At 42.0% G+C, this 22,157-nt stretch overlaps 2 protein-coding genes across 4 annotated transcripts in view; both read left to right on the top strand.

Annotated features, from left to right (window-relative positions):
* Positions 1-6,199, top strand: part of baz1a (bromodomain adjacent to zinc finger domain, 1A) — a 36,748-nt gene extending 30,549 nt beyond the window's left edge. For all 3 annotated transcript variants that reach the window (XM_080870810.1, XM_080870809.1, XM_080870811.1), the window contains 7 exons: positions 270-434; positions 1,692-1,900; positions 1,983-2,081; positions 2,965-3,143; positions 3,416-3,624; positions 4,091-4,178; positions 4,274-6,199. In XM_080870810.1, coding sequence (XP_080726936.1) covers positions 270-434; positions 1,692-1,900; positions 1,983-2,081; positions 2,965-3,143; positions 3,416-3,624; positions 4,091-4,178; positions 4,274-4,449 — 1,125 coding nt within the window. In that variant the 3' untranslated portion in view covers positions 4,450-6,199. The remainder of the gene's footprint in view (positions 1-269; positions 435-1,691; positions 1,901-1,982; positions 2,082-2,964; positions 3,144-3,415; positions 3,625-4,090; positions 4,179-4,273) is intronic.
* Positions 6,200-8,928: 2,729 nt separating this feature from the next.
* On the top strand, positions 8,929-20,420 carry cfl2 (cofilin 2 (muscle)). The gene is made up of 4 exons (XM_080870326.1): positions 8,929-9,081; positions 11,456-11,763; positions 12,774-12,850; positions 19,454-20,420. The coding sequence occupies exons 1-4, from the start codon at positions 9,079-9,081 to the stop codon at positions 19,564-19,566; spliced, it is 501 nt and encodes a 166-aa protein (XP_080726452.1). The 5' UTR covers positions 8,929-9,078; the 3' UTR covers positions 19,567-20,420.
* Positions 20,421-22,157: the final 1,737 nt, after the last annotated feature.

The raw sequence follows: 22,157 nt of genomic DNA, 5'->3' as shown, positions 1-22,157 counted from the left end.
ACTCTTTGTTTTTTCTTTTTTCTTCTTGTGTGTTTGTATTTTTGACTGAGAAATGAAATTTTGAGAAACTTGGAGCTTTTTAGCCACCTCGGTGTTTTAGTTTTGTCTTTTTTCCACAAACCTTTTTTGAAGATAAAAACTTCAGAGATTTTAGCCAATATATAGTTTTAGGAATGTATTCAGGTTTATGTTGTGGTGATTTCTGCGCCGTCCTGATGTTTATGGTTGAATTAACGTCTTAACAAGTTTATGTGGTGGTTTGTTTTCAGGTGTTTGTTCACCTGTCCAGTCTGGAGCGAAGTATCCTGTGGTCTCGCTCCATTCTCAACGCCCGCTGTCGCATCTGTAGATGCAAAGGAGATGCAGACAACATGGTGCTATGTGACAGCTGTGACAGAGGACACCACACCCACTGTCTGAGGCCACGCATGAAGGTAGGCACACTACACCGGCACTGTGAGGGACAGCTTTGTTTGCAGGTGCACTAACACTGCATGTTTACAGTGCTGCTGTTTTCTTTCATCTACTATTTTGCATAAATGTGCTAAATTCAGAGATCTAGTGTTCCTTCCTCCTCCTGTGTACAAATTTCTAGTTTCACATATAAAATGTATGAAGTGTGTGAGCCATGAACCAGCAAGTATTTGGAATTAAAAAAACGTGCTCTCTGTGATTGCAAAACCTGCAGGTTGGGCAGTAAGCAGGTAAATGTTTTTTCCTGCTCCACCCAACCTTCTTGAACTTGCCATGAACAGCACCGTTACCAGGGATGTGCATGACAGGCTGAGTGATCGTCGCTGTTGTTACTAGTCAGTACCGGATTTACTAGTCCTTCAGTCTAAGGCTACGTTCACTCTGCAGGTCTTGATGCTTAATTCCGAGTTTTTGATCAAATCCGATGTTTTTGTCTGCTTGTTCACACTACAAATAAAATGCGACAGCAAACGCGCTCTAGTGTGAACACTCAAAGCGCCCGCATGTGCAAAAGAAGACGTCACACACAGCGCGCTCTGTTTAGACCCAGAGCAACAGTATGTTTGACTGATGGCCTTAATATAAAGACTTCGGACTTCACGTTTCCCAATTTTTGCTTTAAGTTATTTTGTTATTTACATAATAATGTAAATAACAAAGTAATGATCCTTATTGCTGTTTAAGAGAGGAGCGGTGCTTCAAAGGATAGCTGCAGATTTCTGTCAGAATCTGCAGATTATGTAGTACAAATAAAATGTTTACGTTGTCTTCCCAAGAGTTTCGCTGGATGACCAGGAAGCGTTCACGTCGTCTTCTCCGGCGCTGATAATTGGCGTCTGTCTTGTGTCGGTGACGTAAAAGACGGATTTAATGCGACATGACCATCAAACAGCAGTCGCTTTCTGAAACATCAGATATGTATCAGATTCAGCACCACATACGAAAGTGACCCAGAGCGGATTTGAAAATATCGGATTTGTGCCGTTCACACTGTCACACCATGAGGCTGCCCCCAGCTGTTATGGGAGGAGCATGTCATACTGAGAGGAACCCCCATGTGTAGGCCTTAATACGCTGGAGCAATTACATCTGCCTTTTAAACTCTTTGAAAAGAATGAGCTGTGTGCACAGTTGGAAAGCTTCTGATTGTGAGGCAGCTTCAGGCTGAGCACGTGTTTGACATGTTTGAGGGAACCAACCAGTGTGTTTTCACTCAGTCTGTTCCAGAAGGTGAATGGTTTTGTCCAGACTGTCGACCCAAACAGAGATCCAACCGCCTCCCATCCCGTCAGCGCTCGTCTATTGACGAGGAGGAGGAAAGAGACTATGATGATGAGGAAGAGGAGGAGGAAGAGTCTGAAGAGGAGGAGGAGGAGGAATCTGAAGAAGAGTCAGAGGAGGAAGAGGAGCAAGAAGTTGTCGTGAAGTAAGTGTTAAAAATAAATCAATAAATGACCTTGTTCTTCAGGAATGAATCGTTCTGGAGCTTTTCTTTTGAATCTCTGCAGCCCTAAGAAGAGGCAGACTCCACTCCCCAAGGGCAAGAGCCAACAGGCCACACCCAAGAACAGCATCACCACGTCAGGGAAAAACACATCAGCCTCCAAGTGAGTGTCTACCATAGATTGACCTCTTAGGTCATGTAGTCCTGATGGCAGTTTTGCAATATTCCCTGACCTTACCTTAATTCCATTTTATTTATAGTTGCCTCAAGGCACTTTATAATATAAAGTAAAGACCCTACAATAATACAGAGAAAATACCAACTTCATATGACCCCCTATGAGCAAGCAGTTTGGTGACAGTGGGAAGGAAAAACTCTTTTAACAGGAAGAAACCTCCAGCAGAACCAGGCTCAGGGATGATACTGCCTAAGAAAAGCATGTATAATGTAAATGGTACATAGCCGATCATTAGAGATAGGTTGATCATATTTAAGATCGAAGCATTAATTAATGGCAGGACTTCTTTGAGCAGTTTTGTAGGAATGGGGTCTAAAAGACACGTTGATGGTTTGGAGGAAGTAATTATTGAAGTTAACTCAGAAAGATCAATTGGAGAAAAAGAGTCTAACTTAACATCAATGGTACTAAGAGTAGCTGTAGATAATATTACATCTGTGGGATGATTATTGGTAATTTTCTCTCTAATGATAAAAATTTTATTTGTGAAGTTCATGAAGTCATTACTAGTTAACGTTAAAGGGATGGTTGGCTCAACAGAGCTCTGACTGTTTGTCAGCCTGGCTACAGAGCTGAAGAGAAACCTGGGGTTGTTCTTATTTTCTTCAATCAGTGATGAATAGTAAGATGTTCTGGCTCTGTGGAGGGCTTTCTTATAAAGCAGCGAAACTAAACTTTAGTGCAGTCACAACAAGTCCTGATCTAACTTTACTATTTACTTATGCTAACTGTGAAACTTCATTTTGTGTTAATCTAGATGAGTTTGCTGTGTTTCCAGTCCCACTTTACTGACTCTGTCTAATCACAGATCCTCAGGGAAAAAGCCCATAACCCCTCCGGCCTCTGATGGGAAAATTCCAACCCGCTCCAGGAGTCGGACTGGTGCTCATGTGAGCCATGAGAACGTGGAGCCAAACAGTCACATAAGCAAACGCAACACCAAAACTGCACCAGCTCAGAGCGAGTCTCGCAAGAGGTCATTAACAGGTAAGCAGCCAGTCAGCAAACAGTAAACACCTGCTGAGGGTGAACTTTAACAACTAACATATAAACATCCACTCAACAATGTGTGCACCAATCAGTAACCAGCCAGTTAACATCAAATAACTCTGACAGGTGAACACTGTGGTCCAGGCAGGTTTCTGTGCAGTACAGGAGCATGGACCACAGTGGCACCATCCTGATTCTTAGCCAGCAGAATTGGTGCATTTGCTGCTCTGATCTGAGCACACATCGGTCTCTCCCTCTGCTCCTTGTAGAAACCGCCGCTCCTCGTAAACTGTCCAGACCCATCCTGCCTGTCCTTCCCTCGTCACACTCTCCAGGAGCCTCCTCATCGTCCTCTAACCGTCGTTCCTCTGGGAGGAACCAAGGAGTACACGAGCTGTCCGCCTGTGAACAGCTGACAGTGGAGCTAGTCAGACATGAAGACAGCTGGCCCTTCATGAAGCTGGTGTCCAGAACCCAGGTACTGCACCCATGTAGCTGTGTTTTAGTTTTATGTTTAGACCAACAAGAAGTTGATGAAAACGAAGCAGAAATGTTTCTCAGTCCGTTTACATCAGAATTAAATTTAGTCATCTTAGTAACAGTTAGATACTTACCTCAAACACAACTTGGTAGGAAAAGCAGACGAGTCAGGTTTAGGAACATGAACTATGGTTCAGGATGGAGGTTTAACTCTGAAGATGTTGTGGACCACAGCACTGTGCATCCTTTGTTTTGTGAGGGAAATGGATGCAGCAATATGCAGGTATGCTTTGACAGTACGTTTGGGATCATTGTCATGCTGGGAAATGGAGCAGTTGCCATTTAGACTTTTTCCACAGTAGTAATTAACTTCAGGCCCGGGTCGAGTCTATATTTGATGTCATTGTGTCTGACCAGAAACGCAGCCTGTAGCATATTTCTTCACCCGTTACATCTCCATACAGGTTCCAGATTACTATGACATCATTAAGAATCCGATTGCGCTGAACACCATCAGAGAGAAAGTCAACAACTGTGAATACCAGACTGCAGGTGAGCCACGTGTAGATCACTGCGGTCAGAACATGCGTGCTTCTGTGCACAATGTGAACATGTGACTCTCATTTCTCTCCATTTGGTGTCTGCAGGCGAGTATATCTCAGATGTGGAGCTGATGTTCTCCAACTGTCTTCAGTATAATCCTCGTCACACTAATGAGGCGAAGGCCGGACATCGACTGCAGCGGTTCTTCCACGCTGAGCTGAGCAGACTTGGCCTATTGGAGCACGGCTCTGCCCTGCCCACCAAACGCTCCCGACACTGAAGCAGACGCACTCCTGTCACCTTCACCGCCGTCCAGGGACTGGAAAGAGGAGACAGATGTAGAAGTTGCAGTTGTTTTGTTCCCGAAGGACTGAAAAGGTGTCAAAATATATTAGCAACCTGTGTGCTCCGTTAAGCAAAGGGATAACGGAGGGCAAAGGTCAGCAGAACCATTAAATTAATGTTAAAAAGAGTTAAAGTTCCATTGTTAAAATGAGCTTTTTTCCACTGCTTCTTACATGAATCTGTTCTGGGAGCTCTGCCCTTCTCATGTGTTGTGCGTTTAAAAGCGTCTCTCTCAAAATTAAATACGTTGCAGCTGCTGTGAGTTCATGGGAAAGTTGTGAGCTAGGCTTTGTATGACCTGCTGATCAGGGCATTTATTTCTAGTCTATTGGATAGACAGACATGTAGCAGATTGATGGGCACAGACACATTCCTGTGGCGCTGTAACGACAGTAGAGTCCCACCTGATTTCACCTGATGTTTCCTTTAATCCAGAAAAGCAAAAACCACTAAATACTCTGGGACTTGAGGCCCTCAGTGTTTTCTCAGGGATTTGTGATTTCAGTGTAAACTGTTTCAGCTAGTTTTACTGAAGCGGAGCAGCTGCAGGGATTCGGGGCTCAATCGATGGAAGTCTGTGGCCAGCACTATTACAACAGTAAATTGTATTTAAATAGGTTTTCTAGCACGTGAAGTATGACCAGATTGGTTTACAAAGGAACATTTAATAATAGAAAAATAACTGATTAATTCCTCTACATGAAGTTATTTGATGGCATGCACAGCCTGCAGCATGACCCTTGGGCTGACGTGATTGCAGCTTCCATGCACTCAGACTCACTGTGGGGCGTAGAGCTGAGTAACTTTAGCTTGGTTTGAACGGAAATGCTTGATTTTTCATTAGGATACAATCAGAAGACCATAAAAACTTTTTGGCTAAATTTCATTTAATGATGACACTGAAACAACAGCCTTGTTTTTATTGGGATGTATAAATTTAAAACACGCAGGTAATATGTACATGTACACCTGTTTATGCTAATTATCAATTCAACCAGACTGTGTTGATTGTGGCTTCCACAGACTTCTGTAATGATCTACTGGGTGAATTTCAAACTGTAACCAATAACATGCAGCTAGTAGTGCAAACCCTTTCATTATATTGCATTGGCAGAGTTATAGATGCAGTTTGAGAGACTATGAAGATGCTTCAACATCTCAGGAACACCTTCCCCCAGCTTAGCATTGAGACTCAAAGGATTCCTTTAAAGCTCCATTCAGACGGGATTCAGTTTAAAGGCGTGGATCTGAGTCTGTCGTGCATTGAGCTACTTGATAACAATTCTCCTTGTTAATCTGACAAAACACAAAAGTCTGATCAGATCTGATCACTAAAGAAGTGCACGATTTGAGCTGGTCCTTTAAGCTGCAGCTGCCTCTGTGGATTTGTAGTTTTTTGTTTGTTTGTTTGTTTTTTGACTACTGAGTTTTTCTACATTAGTTGTTTTGGTTTTGTCAGCATTGTCAATTACATGCTATGATGATGATGATGTCTGCGTTGAAGGATGGAGGTCAGCAGTAGACACTACACTGGAGCTGCTGCAGCCTCACTCCTCCCCTCCCCATCTGCTGTGTATTTATTTAGCCTCAGTATTGTCTTTATTTATGACTGCTAGCCTCCCTCTTCCTCCTGAAGCTTTCATCTGTTTGTTGTTCTAATGTAAAAATAAATTGCCTTTTTATAAGCAACTACATCCAGTCACATGATCTTTCATCTTGAAAGTTGCTGTTGTGAATCTGTTTTCTTACATTATATATTCTTTTTTTTTTCGTACATTATAATCTGAGGCGATAACTGAAATATTCACCGGTCTTTGTTACTATCAAAATTAATCAGGATCTAAAAAAAAATGAAAGCCATCATGTAAAGTCCACATTTGAGCGCACAAAAACAGTTTGCAGACTAGTTGGGCAAAGAAGCCTCTGCCACCTATCTCGACCAGGTTCACCTGTGTCTGCCAGTCTTTATCACCACAGTCCTGCACCATGGCTCCTCGCACACCTCTTCCGATGACCAACTACACAATGATGATCTTTTTCCCTCTGTGGAGAGCAAAACTACTGGTCTTATGGTAGTGTGGATGACATCTGGAACCTGGGGCCTCCTCTTCAGGTCTGCTCTTGGTTTCCATTCTTAGGCTGACTGAAGTAGACTTCAGCTGGTTTTACTGGATACTGCTGGCTTTGCTCCCTCTGCCATAAAGGTTATTGCAGGTGTAGTCTTAGCTGTAAACGGACTTTCCCTGAGCCAGTACGCTGTCCCAATGAGATACGATGAGAGATGACAACCCCAACCCCCGTCCCAAAGAAAATATGTAGACTAATAAAAAATTAGTAGTTAATGAAAATAATTTTAACATCTGGATTTTGTGTGTGTAGACCTGATCCAACTTCAACCTTGGCAGAATGGTGGTTGTGTGTGTGTGAGAGAGAGAATGTGAGACTGGCTGCAGGAAAATATTTTTTTAAAGTGTCTCCAGCCTATTATTATACATGATTCTGAAAGAGAGAGATCCTATTAACTTTAAGCGCCTTGAGACGACCTTCGTTGTGATTTGGGGCTATATAAATAAAATTGAATCGAATTTGTGAGCCGGCTCCCTGCCTTCCTGTATTGGGGTGCCTCGTTGAAGATCCACACTGGTCACATCAGTCTCACAGATATATGAGGAGAATCTCACACACACACACACACACACACACACACACACACATATATATCTATATCATATAGATAGATAGAGATAGATATAGAGATCTATCTATCTAGATATCTATATATATATATATATATAGATAGATCAGATCAGATCAAATCAAATCATTTTTATTGTCACATCACATGTGCAGGCACACTGGCACAGCACATGCGAGTGAAATTCTTGTGTGCGAGCCCCACAAGCAACAGAGATGTGCAAACACAACAACACAAACGAGCAAAATACAAGAATGGCCAACCTGAAACTAATAAATATATGTACAATATATAATAGTGTATGCATTTCTGGATGTGTATACTAAATATTTTCCTACGTGTGTGTGTGTGTGTGTGTATACACATTTTTACAAATTAAATAGTAAAAAATAATAATAATAATAACAATAATAATAATAATAATAATAATAATAATAATAAAATATATAAAATATACAGAGTTGAAAATGTGCAAAACAAGTGGCATTTATATACAGTGTGGAGTGCAGATATATAGATATAGATAGATATATAGATATAGATAGATATATATATATAGATAGATATAGATAGATAGATATATAGATATAGATAGATAGATATATATAGATATAGATAGATAGATAGATAGATAGATATAGATAGATAGATATAGATAGATAGATATATAGATATAGATAGATATATAGATATATATATCTATATATCTATAGATATAGATATATAGATAGATAGATATAGATATATAGATATATATATATATATATATATATATAGATAGATAGATAGATAGATATAGATATAGATCTATATATATATATAGATCTATATATATATATAGATAGATATATATAGATATATATATCTATATATATATAGATAGATAGATAGATAGATATAGATCTATATAGATAGATAGATATAGATCTATATAGATATAGATATAGATCTATATAGATATAGATATATAGATCTATATATATAGATATATAGATCTATATATATAGATATATAGATCTATATATATAGATATATAGATCTATATATATAGATATATAGATCTATATATATAGATATATAGATCTATATATCGTTAGCTTCATAGCATAAGTGCCTAAGTCATTTGACTAAGTCATTGACTTAGTCAAATGACTTAGGCAATTATGCTATGAAGCTAACGATATATAGATCTATATATCTATATCGGAGATCTCTGTCCAGAAGAGCGCAGTCCTGGGAACAGCTAAGATACTGCGCAGGACCCTCAAGCTCCCAGGCCTCTGGTAGAGGACCCGAGCTTCAAGGATAAACCGCCCGCAGGGGCGTGCTGGGTGTTATATATATATAGAGAGAGATATCTATATACAGATAGATAGATAGATAGATAGATAGATAGATAGATAGATAGATAGATAGATAGATATTAGCTCAAACAGCTGAAAAGCCTATTTTTCCCAGCTCGGGCGTGTTGAATTCTATAAGAAAGCCATAAATAGGTGTGTCTGAGTCTTCTATCAAAAATTACAGCTGTCTTTATGAAGTTGTAGAAAAACGCTTTATTTCGCGTTTCTCGCTATTACATGCATTTGAATGGAGTTCTCGCTAAAACTAAGCTGATCTTGTGAAAGTTTACAGTGAAGAAAGAAGTAAACGAAGCTCTTTAAACATTGAATGCGCCTCCACAGCTCTTCCTGGTGAGTCTTACGGAGTGACATCGGTCAAGAACCGCCTCTCTTCCTCTTCCACTCCCTTCCAGACTCCCCCCTCCTTTCCTTCTTCTTTGGTCAGCCGGCCACATTCCCCGCTACCTTTCACCCACGAGAAATACCGTTCTGACAGCAAAGCAGTCCGGACAAACCCCGGGACAACATGGTAAGAACCAGCCGAAACGGTCCCGTGTGCTGGGCCGAGGTTCGGAGGAAGCTCATTGTTTGCGGTGCGGATCTGTGACACGCCGTTATTTGCGTCTTGGCGTGTAGCATGATGTTAGCTAGCATGGCTGCCGCTCCCGTTAATTAGCCGCTCTCTCAGCAGATTATTCGGTGTCTACGTGGTCGAGCCACCTCCGACATCAGGATTTAGTCTACTGACGTCGGTACATTGTCTTTTTTTAGTTTGTGTTCAAAGATTTTTATCCAAATTAACGGCCCGTATTGTGAGTTGGGCCAGGCCGGACCAGACTGGGCCGTGCCTAGCCGCAGGCCGTGTGGCCCGGGGCGGCCATCTTATTCCAGTTGATGTCCTGGTGCGGTGACGGGCCTGAATCCTGCGGGTCCGTGTGAACGAGGTTCGGACCGGATCCGGCCGGCTGGACCCGCTAGATTAAGGTGAATGGGGTCCGGAAGGCCCGACCGAGTCCGAGTGAATGAGACGGACGGTGACTGTGCAGTCTGTATGGCGGCCTGTAGGCTAAGCTGTGGTGCACCAGTCAAACCAGCCGGGGACTTCATGTCACTTCTGATTGTTTTAAAGAGAGCAGTCCTGATTCTCTTTGCTTTATTCTGAATTTATTAATGCATCCGGCGGTTTTCTTCATTGTTGTTATTGTTATTTATAAGCAGCTAATGCAGCAACTAACTTTGTGTAATCTGACTAATATGGATCAGTTGTTTGTGTATGCGCATCGATGTGTTTTTATACCTCGAATATTTTTCATTTGAAATGGAAACTCATTCAGTATTTGTGGATGCCGTTCTGTAGATGCTTTCCTAAGTTGGAAAAGCATCATCATCATATTGCCTATTGCATTTGATCGTTTTCACTTATCACCTCTCGGTCTTCAGAATCCAAAGTCCAAACCAGAGATTGTTTTTATCATCAGAGACTTTGGGTGGAGCTGTCATGCCAGCTGTGGTCATCACCGTCTCCCACTTGTAGTGTTTCCTCAGGTCGTGGGTATCATCCTCCTTTAACATAGAAAGATACACTTAAACATTTGTAAACGTGTGTGTGTGTATGGGGGCGCGGTCAGTGCTGCATAGTATAACAAACAAAAAGTGTTTACATATTTGTCAAATATGTATCGATCCAGTGATGCCAAATAGTGATATTTTCTTATGAAATGCAAATATAAAGCAAACTCGTTTTGTATCAGTTGCTCTTGCAGTCCACCAGATGGCGCAATTGAAGAGTTTTTTCCCCTTAGTGAGCTCGGCAGAGGTGATGACCCCATGTGGGATAACGGAGGCAGAGATAGAAACGAGGAAGGTGTCATTTGTGTTTAAATCAAATTTCTGGACATTTTTTTTTTAATGAAATGGAAGTGATACATGGGGTCTGCAAGGAGTGTCATATGAAAATATAGAAATTCTACGAACATCAGGACTCATGTTACACCCAGGGATGGCTTTGCCTTCCTGTGTTAATGTTAACTCTGAATCAGCTCAACTGAAAAATGATCCAAGCCAAGTGCTGGTTGGCTACCTCCCAATTCAGAGCAAGCCAAGAAAATAACACTCTATCTGCAAAGACCTGTGTCTGTACAGCATTGTGGAAAATGCTCCAAACACTGGAACCCAGGTATGGGATACCATCACAACGTGGATTCTCTACAGAAAGAGAAGAGGCCGTTCCCGAGCCAGTAGGCGATAAAGCTCAGGAGGAATCTGACATCACTGAGCAGGATGACAGACCGACACCCTGTCATACCAGCCAGGATGAGGAAGCCGTGTGGGCTAACAGACTGGCTTGGTCACACTTATGATGATGTTGGAGCACCTCCAAAATTATTATCTGCCACAGCTGCAGAGGAGGAAAAAAGATCTCAGGAGGGCTACACCACTGGCACTAAACTGGTAGAAATCCCATGAGCAAGTCTGTCCTCTCCTGGCCATGCTGGGGGGAAAAACTCCTTTGTATCCCAGGTACTAGTGTTTTAATAGAAGTCTTCTCGATGGCTGGAGACATCGTCACACTTTGACCTCACAGCATGTTGATCAGCTCCTCTTTAAGAATCACAGTGTTGACTTTCCTAAGAATACTAACTTACTGTCGTTGGAGGCCGACCCGTGACTGCTGCTCTCAGATACTGCTGGGCTTGTCTGTTTTCTCGCTGTGTGCTAGAGAATTTAAATACATGGTGTCAGCAGTATTAAACTTTATGTCACATAATATAAAATGTTATCAAATTTGGACCGGTATTATTGGAGACTATATTACAAACAGTTGTAGACTGAGGCTCCTCATTCTTTTTTGACATTTTGCAACAAATGAAGAGCTTCACTGAGTTACTGCCTCTTCTTTGCAGGCATCAGGTGTGACAGTGAACGATGAAGTCATCAGAGTGTTCAATGACATGAAGGTCAGGAAGTCTTCAACCCAGGATGAGGTGAAGAAGAGGAAGAAGGCGGTGTTGTTCTGTCTGAGTGACGACAAGAAGACAATCATCGTGGAAGAGGGAAAGCAGATCCTGGTGGGGGACATCGGCGACACAGTGGAAGACCCCTACGCCAGCTTTGTCAAACTCCTCCCACCCAATGATTGTAGATACGCTCTGTATGATGCCACCTACGAGACCAAGGAGTCCAAGAAGGAGGACCTGGTTTTCCTCTTCTGGTACTGTATTATTTGGGAGTAGTCAGGATTATGAGATCAGTCTGAATCTGGGCTGAAGTAGATGGGATGGGTGCAAGACTTTGAATACATAATCTTTCTCTGTGACAGTATATACATATGCTATAAATAATTTTCTTTACAAAGTTGATTTGCTGTAGTTTCCTCGCTGACAGTTTAACCAAAAGGCATTTCCAGTGGAAACTGGCCGACACATCCTCAGCATAACCATGTATAATATCCACAAAACTTAAAAAGAGGTCATACACACACAATACGGTAACATTATGTTGAAGCACAGTACGTATCACTCCGCGAGGCTCCTGCCTACGATAGCCGTAACGCTCCAACAATCCATCAAGCGGTGCGGCTTCGTAGCTCAGCAAAGTCGTACTGAAACATTTGACAGATTTTCGAGCGCCGTGCACATAAAATCGTTTTGAGGTCAGTAAACACAACCAGAGTTCAGACATAAGGCACACGGGATTATAAGGAGCTCTGTTGATTTTCAGAAAAAGCAAAGGATGATTTTAAGTGCGCCGTATTTTCCAAACAACACGGTAATAACGACGGCCCGCTAGCATGCGCTACCAAAAATAGTGCTTTGTTGTGTATCTGACGGACGAAAGCTAAACCAGTTCCACACCAGTGAAGCTGCAGCATTTTTACAAACCAGTTCTGGTTCATCTGTTTCATTCAACGATCCACTTTCGCTCTTCTCATTCTCCGTCGCCGCCATGCTTTTTCAGCCATGTGCGTATGTAAACATAGGCACTGCGCGTGCACGTTTTAACCATATTCTATCGCGATATTTCATTTTCTTATCGTTGCCCAACATTATACCGGTGTTGCAGAGAACGGTATGATATAGCCCAGCCCTAGTCCTAAGCCTGAGCTTTTGGCTCGCAGGTCTTGCTTTTTCCATAAGCTGATCTCATTATTTGAACCTTTGTCACCGTTTAATGTGAACATCCACCATGACATCATGTGACTCTGTTTTTCTTCCTCCTCAGGGCTCCAGAGAGCGCTCCACTGAAGAGCAAGATGATTTATGCCAGCTCTAAAGATGCCATTAAAAAGAAGTTTACAGGTAAGTGTTCAGATCTGCATATACACCACTCTGTTATTTTTTTGGGCCATCATCGAGCCTCTTTATTGATGATGTTGCTTATTTTTAGGTAGAAGCACGAGTCGGAAGTTCACGCGTCTGACACACCTGTGGTTATGACATTCACTGCTTAAAAATTTCATGGTCCAAAGTTTGAACATATATTCCTGTGAAATAGCTTTTAAAGGGGTGGGGGGCTTGGGCTGAGACCCAGCCTATTCATTTGTCCTCTGTAATGCAATTTTACTGTATTTATACAGCGTCAAATCACAACAGTCGCCTCAAGGTGCTTTATACTGTAAGGTAGAGCCTACAATTAGGGCTGAGCGATATGGCCTAAAATTCATATCGCGATATAATTTGAAGCATGTGCGGTAACGATATATATCGCGATATATTCTTTTCTTCTGTATAACATATTTTCCACACTATAAGGACTTAAAATCCTTTAATTTTCTCAAAAATCGAGAGTGTGCCTTATGTATGAATTCTGGTTGTGCTTACTGACCTCGAACCGATTTTGGCAGAAATCTGTTAAAAAATGTTTTAGTACAGCTTTGGTAATCCGCACTGCTCGATGGATTGTCAGAGCATTACGGCTGCCGTAGTGAGGAGCTTCCCAGAGTAATCTGGGTCCAAAACTCCGTCCGTTTCAGGTCCCAAAGTCAAACGAACACTGAGTTAAAAACGGTCTAAATTCTTTCATCTTTAATAAAATGATCAGTGTTGCTGCTTTACCGGGTGTATTAAGTTTAACATCCAGGCATCCATGAAAACAGAATTTATTAAATTTAACGGAGTTAGAAGAAAACTAAACAGCAGTGGCGTTTGCAGGTTACTGAAGTTGGACTACCTGGTACATAATGTTGTGCTACGTGATTGCTAGCGACACAGCTATGTTAGCATAACATTAGCACAGTGAAGCTGGAGGATGAACGCCAACTTTTTTTCCACTGGATAAAAGTTAACGTGAGGGACTCTGGTGGTCAGGGACAAATGCAATCGTATAGCAGGATGCTGTACATGGGCCAAACTTCAGTCAGGAGAACAACTGAGATTATTCATCCACAATACGAGGTTAGTTATTAATATACTGCAGCAACATGGGAATAAAGAGAGAATTCAACATTAATTAATCAATGTTACGGAAGTGGAGGAAGCGCAGTTTTTGGCTTTCCCCATATTTCAAAAGTGCTTCATCTCTTTGCTATGACTCTCGGCATAATTTGCAGATGATAATGGTTTTAGCCGCTGCGACGCTTTCGACCAAAACAGGCGCAGTTTGAGGACATCATCAACATGCACTATCGCCATAGAGTGGTATAGTCAAAATCTCTATCGTTGGCCAAATTTATATCGTTTCTATCGCCCACCCCTACCTACAATAATACATACAGAGAAAACCCCAACAATCATATGACCCCCTATGAGCAGCACTTTGGTGACAGTGGGAAGGAAAAACTCCCTTTTAACAGGAAGAAACCTCCAGCAGAACCAGGCTCCTGTGTGAATATCATCTTGGTTTTTACACAAAGTGCAGGGAAAAAAACACAATTTTTTTTGAAAGCCTAACATAAGTAATAGAATAAAAAGTTAAAAATACAGTAAAACCCACTCAGAGTATGGAAAACAATGATGAGGACAGCTACTGTTTTTTTTGTTAGGATTATTTGTGATTGGCTGAGTGGGTCCAGGTTATATTTGTTGGGTTCAGGTGTTGTTAAGAAACCTGTATGAAAGAGCAGACGTGGCGATTTTAGTCAAGTCAGAACAAGTGACTGATTTAAAAAGAATAGGGCTAGATTTACAGTAAAAGTAATGCACGGAACAGACAAACTCGTAGTAACCAAATAAACATGATAAATGCATGAAAAAACTCACACAGTAATAAAAAAAAGACCTTCAGGGTTAGGGTGGTTCACTCCTGCCAGCTCAACATGTATTAAAGCACCGCCCACCCGCCAACGCAATGCTACTGTCAGTGTTGGGTAGCGTTACTTTTCAAACTAACTTGTTCCATGATTATTGGCAATAAAAAGGAAATTTATTACTGTGTTACCTTCTGAGAAAACAGGAGGACAGGACACATTACAGTAGTTTTTGCCATAGAGGGAGATGGGATTATTGTAGGGTTATTTTTCTGACCCCTTCCCAGAAGAGTTATAACCTGTTACAGCTGCAAAGGGTGCACATTAAACCCGAGGGTTTAAGAATGAGATATCATTCCAGGTGATGTAATTGAGAATAGGGCTGTGCGATATGACCAAAACCTCATATCCCGATATAAGACATCTATCGTCCGATAACGATATAAATCACAAAGATTTAACATTTTCTGTAAATTCTGTGAATCTCGGGCAGCTCGACTTGCGTGAAGTGTTTCCAGCTGGGCGTCGTGTAGCTGGAGTCTTGTGTTTTAACCGATGCATTAAAGGATGCATTTTTAGACATAAGTTGTAACGGCCGCCGTTGTCTTTGTATTTATTACACGGCGTGCTGCGGGGAAAAGCCTGTTCTAACGTTTGAGTCTAAGGTTTATTTTTTAGCACCTGACGGCTCTTTGCTTCTCGTCCGTAAACACTCTGCATACTCTTTCGAGTGATTCAGTTTAATTTGGAAAGTCTCAACAGGATCTTGAGCTTTATTGTGAAAGGTTTATGTGGAAAATAAACAAGTGGAGATGCGATGGTTTTACCGTCGTTGTTGCTAACGACAACGCATAAAAACAGGCGCTTGTCCGTCTGTAGTGTGGTTATATTACATATAAGAGAAAGAGAGAACTTAACATAGCCACTACAGTGACGATCAAAACCATGAAAAAATATTGCAGTAAACCGTTTGTTTTGCGACACCACGAAACAAACGATAGCATAAAATGAAACAACAGATGTTTTTATATCGTCATCCGATATATCGTTATATCGAACAGCCCTACTTGAGAAGGGAAGCACTTTCAGCTATAAGTGTATATTTGGGAACTGCCAAATTGATTTTTCTGTTTTTAGAGCTGCTGCTCATTCATCTCAGTTCAGTTTAATTTTTATAGAATCAAATGACAACAGCAGTCATCTCAAGGAGCTTTATTTTGGGAGGTAAAGAGCCTTCAATAGAGAGAATGACCTCTGCCACTGTGAGACGATCCATAGGTTAGTGAGGTTAACGTGGACCTAACTGAGAAACCAGGGAGCACTGCACGTGCCCAGTCAACAACTTGTCAATCACAAGTCTCCTTTCTGACTAATTGGACCCTAATTTACAAAATTACACATTGCTCGCAGTATGATTAGCAAGTGAAACCAGGAACACAGGAGGAAAATGTTTGCTGAGGTTACACAGTGAGCGGTTGTTTCCTCATAGACTGCAGCCACACGAGTACCCATTAGCTTTGTTCTGTGGAAACCCCACAATGTGTCTGGAAAGTTCTTTTGGTTGTTATGCAGCGTTGGTCAAGTTACTTGAAAAAAGTAATCAGTAACTAATTACTGATTACTTCCCCAAAAAAGTAATCCCGTTACTTAACTGATTACTTATTTTCAAAAGTAATTAGTTACTTAGTTACTTTTTAAAAACACGATTTACAACCTGAAGAGGTGATAAAGTGATAGATCTTTCAGCCCAATTCTACTTTTTCTGCATAATCCATCATACAAAATGTAATCAAATGGAAAAGTCTCTTTTTAAAACTTGTTTTATTAGTTTTAATCTTTTAACTTTATGCATCAAGCAAAAATGTAATTATATGCAACATTCTCTGACTGGAAGAAATTAGTTTAACATATAAACCTATTTTCTGCACATTCCAGCACATAAAATAAAATATTTTTTGTGTTTACACTCAGTCTTTCAAATAGATGCAAGTAAAACACAGCAGAAAATAAATAAAGTCAAAGACTCAGCGGTCCTGTTGGATCTATTTTCACCTGTAAAGCAGGAGTGGGGTAGGCGGAGGTTTACCCTGGTGCAGGTGTGCCGCGGTCAGTGGAAGAATCCGCGAGTTTCTCTGTGAGTTTCCCATTACGTCGTAGCTACTCGGTGCTTGTTGGAAGTTTAGGGGTTTTTTTCGCTGTAAAAAGAAGTTTTCTTCCCACGCACAGCGGACACTAATGTTTTTGTCACTTTTTATGGAATCAAACTCAAAGTAAGGTCAGTACTTCCACGCTTTAAACGCTGCACGCTCATACTCTCTCCCGCACTCGATCCACTGTTGATCTGCACACAGCTGTTGTCACAAACGTCGCACTCGCTTACGTCACTGTCATGAGACATTCTCGCAAAAAACTCACGGTTTTAGTAACGCAGTAACGCAGCGTTCCTACGGGAAAGTAACGGTACCGTATTTTCACGACCATAAGGCGCACTGTGCTAAAAGGCGCAGTCTCAGTTATGTGTGCCCTTACTGTATTTAACACACACATAAGGCGCACTGGACCATAGGGCGCATACAAGTACCGTATGCGTATTTAAAAATAAAGCGGGAGCAAACGTGAATTCGGTACCTTACTCACATTTCTATTGCCGGTAATCGTCATCATCAACAACACACAAGCATACAAGTGTGCATATTTAAAAATAAAGCAGGAGCAAAACTGAGTTTGGTACTCACATTTTTATTACCAATAATCGTCATCATCAACAACACACAAGCATACAAGTGTGCGTATTTAAAAATAAAGCAGGAGCAAAACAAAGTTTGGTACTCACATTTTTATCATCAATCAAACCCATCGAAGTCCTCATCCTCTGTGTCTGAACAGCTGCGCTAAATCTCCATCAAACATGCCAGGTTCACTTTCTTCACTGTCAGAGTCACTTTCCGTGCCGTGCGGCTCCTCGGAAACGATGCCGGCTTTTGCGAAAGCTCGAACAACAGTGCCAGCAGACATGTTAGCCCAAGCATCTACAATCCATTGGCAAATTGTGGCGTAACTCGCCCGGCGCTGCCTTCCACTCTTAGTGAAACTGTGGTCTCCACCGGTCATCCATCGCTCCCAGGCCGCTCGCAGCCTTACTTTGAACGGGCGGTTCACACCGATGTCCAGCGGTTGGAGTTCCTTTGTCAGGCCTCCCGGAATGACAGCAAGCTCACAGTTCATTTGTTTCACTAGTTTTTTCACATCGTCTGTGAGATGGGCACGCATAGAGTCACAGATTAAGAGCGATGGTGATGCGTGGAAAAAACCACCTGGTCTCCTTACATACACCTCCCTCAGCCACTCTTTCATCATTTCCTCATCCATCCAGCCCTTTTCATTTGCCTTAATGATGATTCCTGCTGGAAACTTCTCTTTAGGCAAAGTCTTTCGCTTAAAAATCACCATAGGCGGCAGTTTCTGTCCATTAGCATGGCAGCCAAGCACAACAGTAAAAGAAGACTTTTCATACCCCGTTGTGCGTATCGCTACCGTGCTGGTCCCCTTCTTCTCCACAGTGTGACTCACCGGGATGTCAAAAGTGAGCGGGACCTCGTCCATGTTTGTGATGTGGCTGGGCTGGATGTTTTTGTCGCCGATGTGTTTGCTGCAGTAGGAGCTGAAGATGGCCAGCTTTTCCTTATAATCCGCTGGAAGTTGCTGAGCTACCGTAGTCCTGGTCCGGATGGAAAAATGGCACCGTTTCATAAAACGAAAGCACCAAGACGGACCTCCTTGGAAATGTTCAATGTTCATCTCTTCAGCTAGTGAAACTGCTTTTAGCCGAATGGTGACCGTCGAAACGCTTCTCCCGCTCGCTCTTTGCTCGATGATCCACCGCTCGAGTCTTTCCTCCAACTCGGGCCACCTCGCCTTATGTCCGCGGAAACTCAGCTGCGTTTTCTTGACCTGCCGGAGCTTGTTTTCCAGCTTCCTCCATTTGCGAACCATCGATTCGTTTATCTTAAATTCTCTCGCCGCTGCTCGATTTCCATGTTCCTCCGCGTAGCTGATGGCCTTCAGTTTAAACTGTGCTTCGTAAGCGTGTCTCTTTGCCATTTTCAGGGTTGTTAAAACAACGATGTCCTGCATAATGCACATACCTGTTCTTTTATACAGGTATGTGCGATTGTCCCGGTATATACGATCAACGCCCACACTTCACCCTTTAACGTTCTCATGGTGTTCTCTACTACGTCCTCCTTACAACACACAGGGCGCACTGCGCTATAGGGCGCGCCGCACTTTTTGAAGAAAATCTAAGACTTTTAAGTGCGCCTTATGGTCGTGAAAATACGGTAATCTAATTACCGATTTTGCAATAGTAATCCCTTACTTTACTCGTTACCTGAAAAAAGTAATCAGATTACGCGTTACTGCCCATCTCTGTTGTTATGTACACACATCTCCTATTGCTTTCTTCTCCGTGTCACAAAGGAAACAATTCCAACAATTTTAACGTCGTTTGACGACATCAGTGTGGGAGCTGGTTCGTGTTAAGATGCATTTCATGAAATAGAAAATTACATGGAAGGGATAAGGAAGTGGCCTGATACTGTTTCTCCTGGATGAGTCATCTTCAAAGAAAAAGTCATTTAATATTATATTAAATGGAATTTCTTCATGAACATTGTGAAGTGTTTGTACATTGTGCTGAGTGGGTGTGTCTCCACAGGTATCAAACACGAGTGGCAGGCAAACGGGCTGGATGACATCCAGGACTTTCGCACACTGGCTGAGAAGCTGGGCGGGAACACGGTGGTGTCTCTGGAGGGCAAGCAGCTGTGATGTCTCGGCGACAAACTGAGCAGAGTCAAGCCAACCGCCGTGCCATCCAGACTGAAGCACCTGACCCCACCTGAACACCACTGCTTCACCCAGCAGCTTGCTCTGTCTGTATCAATGTCCTGAAGGAGTTAGCATCTTTAGGCCTCTTTGTTTTCTTTTGGTTTTTGTTCTTTTTACTTTCCCTCCCCCGACATTAAGAAGATCTCATTAACATAATGATATGCAAACACCTCCCAGTTTGTTGCCACATGACTTCTGTTCACCTTTCAGAAACAAACAAGAGATGACACTACCAAACCACAGGAAAGGCTGTCTCTCTCACACAGCCACTTTTGCCAAAAAGTGAAAGACGCAGCCACGTGTGTTGAAAGCGAGGGTTGCGCCTCCAACAGCACACAGGTCACACTCACCATGCTTTTTTGACTTTATTTATTATTATAAAGTGTTTTTTCTCTCTCTCCAGTATGTTTCAGCCAGACAGACACTGTTAGACTATGCATTCAGAAAAGATTACCCAGCACTTTCTGTTGAAACACTACAGGTTAAGACAGCAAAGATCTGCATTAAATTCTCTGTATTTATGTCTCCAAGATAATTTGTTTACCTCAGCTTTCATTCCTGTTGGACTCACTACTTTCTAGTTTTGGTCATCGCCTTACTTTCAGTTTGAATGTAACTGTCACACCAGAGTTAGAGTGCACTTTTATTTTGTAAAGAAACACTAAAGGATGCAGATTTGACCCCAGCAGTGAGAGACTACCCCACAACAACACGACATTTGGAGCCTTAAAGTGGAACGTTGTTTCTGAGATCAAAGGAAGCCACTTTGCAATAAAAGCCTGTGGCAGAACTGATGCCTCCGTGCCTCGTCTCTGTTAATCATGGGGTGAAACTAGGGGAGAAATGTAGAAACTAGTGAAATCGACATCGCTGACATGGAACACAAACGTGTTCTAATGCCCTCATTAGACAAGCAAAATGTCTAAAGAACGTTTTTTGGATGCACTACTACTTACCCATTAAGTAGTAGTGTATTCAACAGTAGAACATGGAGCCCAATTTTAAATCAGACTGGTCTTAGAACGTCTTAACTAGCATATCGACAGAATTCCTTCAAACTTTATAGCCTTCATTAGAAATGTGACTTTACCACAACCTTGTTAGACCCTCATTAGAACTTATGGGTTATGGATAAGTAGCACATTGGGATATATTGGCAAAAACTCCAGACCTATCAGATCTGATAGGTCTGGAGTTTTTGCCAATATATCCCAATGTGCTATCAGATCTGATAGAACCTATTATTCTGATGAATTTAGCAGAACCCCGTTTGAGACTGGATGGCTTCAAACATTGTGTGACCTCCGTAAAGGTCTCCTTAAAATTTAGACTGTAGGGAACAGAACTAAAACTCTGGAGTTTCAAGTTGAACATTGGAAACTGTTTTTCTAGTGATCTCTCTAGAACAGCGTGTGAGTGTTCCAACGGAGTGATTACTGTCAGTGGACGTCAGAGCCCTCATGCTTTTAATAAAACTGGAATCCCACCTCAACCATGTGCAGCATGCTGTCTATAACTAAAGTAACAAATGACCACATGTTGAAACATAGAATTTTATTGTAAATAAGCAGGTTGGCACTAAGCTGGGGCGATCGTGGCTCAAGAGTTAGGAGTTCGCCTTGTAATCGGAAGGTTGCCGGTTCGAGCCCCGGCTCGGACAGTCTCGGTCGTTGTGTCCTTGGGCAAGACACTTCACCCGTTGCCTACTGGTGGTGGTCAGAGGGCCCGGTGGCGCCAGTGTCCGGCAGCCTCGCCTCTGTCAGTGCGCCCCAGGGTGGCTGTGGCTACACTGTAGCTGCCATCACCAGTGTGTGAGTGTGTGTGTGAATGGGTGGATGACTGGATATGTAAAGCGCTTTGGGGTCCTTAGGGACTAGTAAAGCGCTATATAAATACAGGCCATTTACCATAAGCTTGCATATTCTATAAAACAGGTCTGTTGGGACACTAAAAAATAAAAACAAAATAATTAGTTTGAAGCCTAAATGCAAAGGTACCAAAGACAACAGAGGCTCATTCTGGAAAGTCTAAAGTACAGAGGCACATGTGAACTTCAGGCCCTCATGTGACATCAGATTCGTTGCTGAAAATTCTTCTACATGGGCTGAGGAACACATTTGAAAACCGCTGGACCAATGTTCAAACTAGAAAATTTCAAATGTTTTTTCTTTGCATGTGTCCTCGCTTTAAAAAAGAGAGATTACATTTATCCTGTCTTCAAAATCCCTGAACAATGTCTTTACATCATCATGTGATGTGAGTGGAGCCCTCTGGTCAATAACTCTATACAGGCCGTCATAAAGTGGACACAAGGAGAGTTGATGAAAACAAACTGAGACGAGTCCAACGACTCCAGATCAGCCTTAATTGAATCGAAAAGAGGGACAAAGTTGAGCTTGAACAGCTGATAAGAGGGAGAAACCCTTATATAAATAAGTAAACCCAGTAGGAGACCACGAAATGGAAAGGGAACAGTTGTAACCGGAACTGTCAACAAGGAACCCAAGGGCATGGCCTCTGACTTGGCAAAG

The sequence above is a fragment of the Rhamphochromis sp. 'chilingali' genome (assembly GCF_963969265.1).
Source record: "Rhamphochromis sp. 'chilingali' genome assembly, chromosome: 21".
In the NCBI taxonomy this organism is placed as follows: domain Eukaryota; kingdom Metazoa; phylum Chordata; class Actinopteri; order Cichliformes; family Cichlidae; genus Rhamphochromis; species Rhamphochromis sp. 'chilingali'.
This window is presented reverse-complemented; position numbering and strand designations above follow the sequence as displayed.

Excerpts from the sequence above, each read along its gene's own strand:
- cfl2 (XM_080870326.1), top strand. Across the intron at positions 11,764-12,773 it reads GACCTGGTTTTCCTCTTCTG|GGCTCCAGAGAGCGCTCCAC; the intron begins GTACTGTATTAT and ends CTTCCTCCTCAG. Across the intron at positions 12,851-19,453 it reads CATTAAAAAGAAGTTTACAG|GTATCAAACACGAGTGGCAG; the intron begins GTAAGTGTTCAG and ends GTGTCTCCACAG.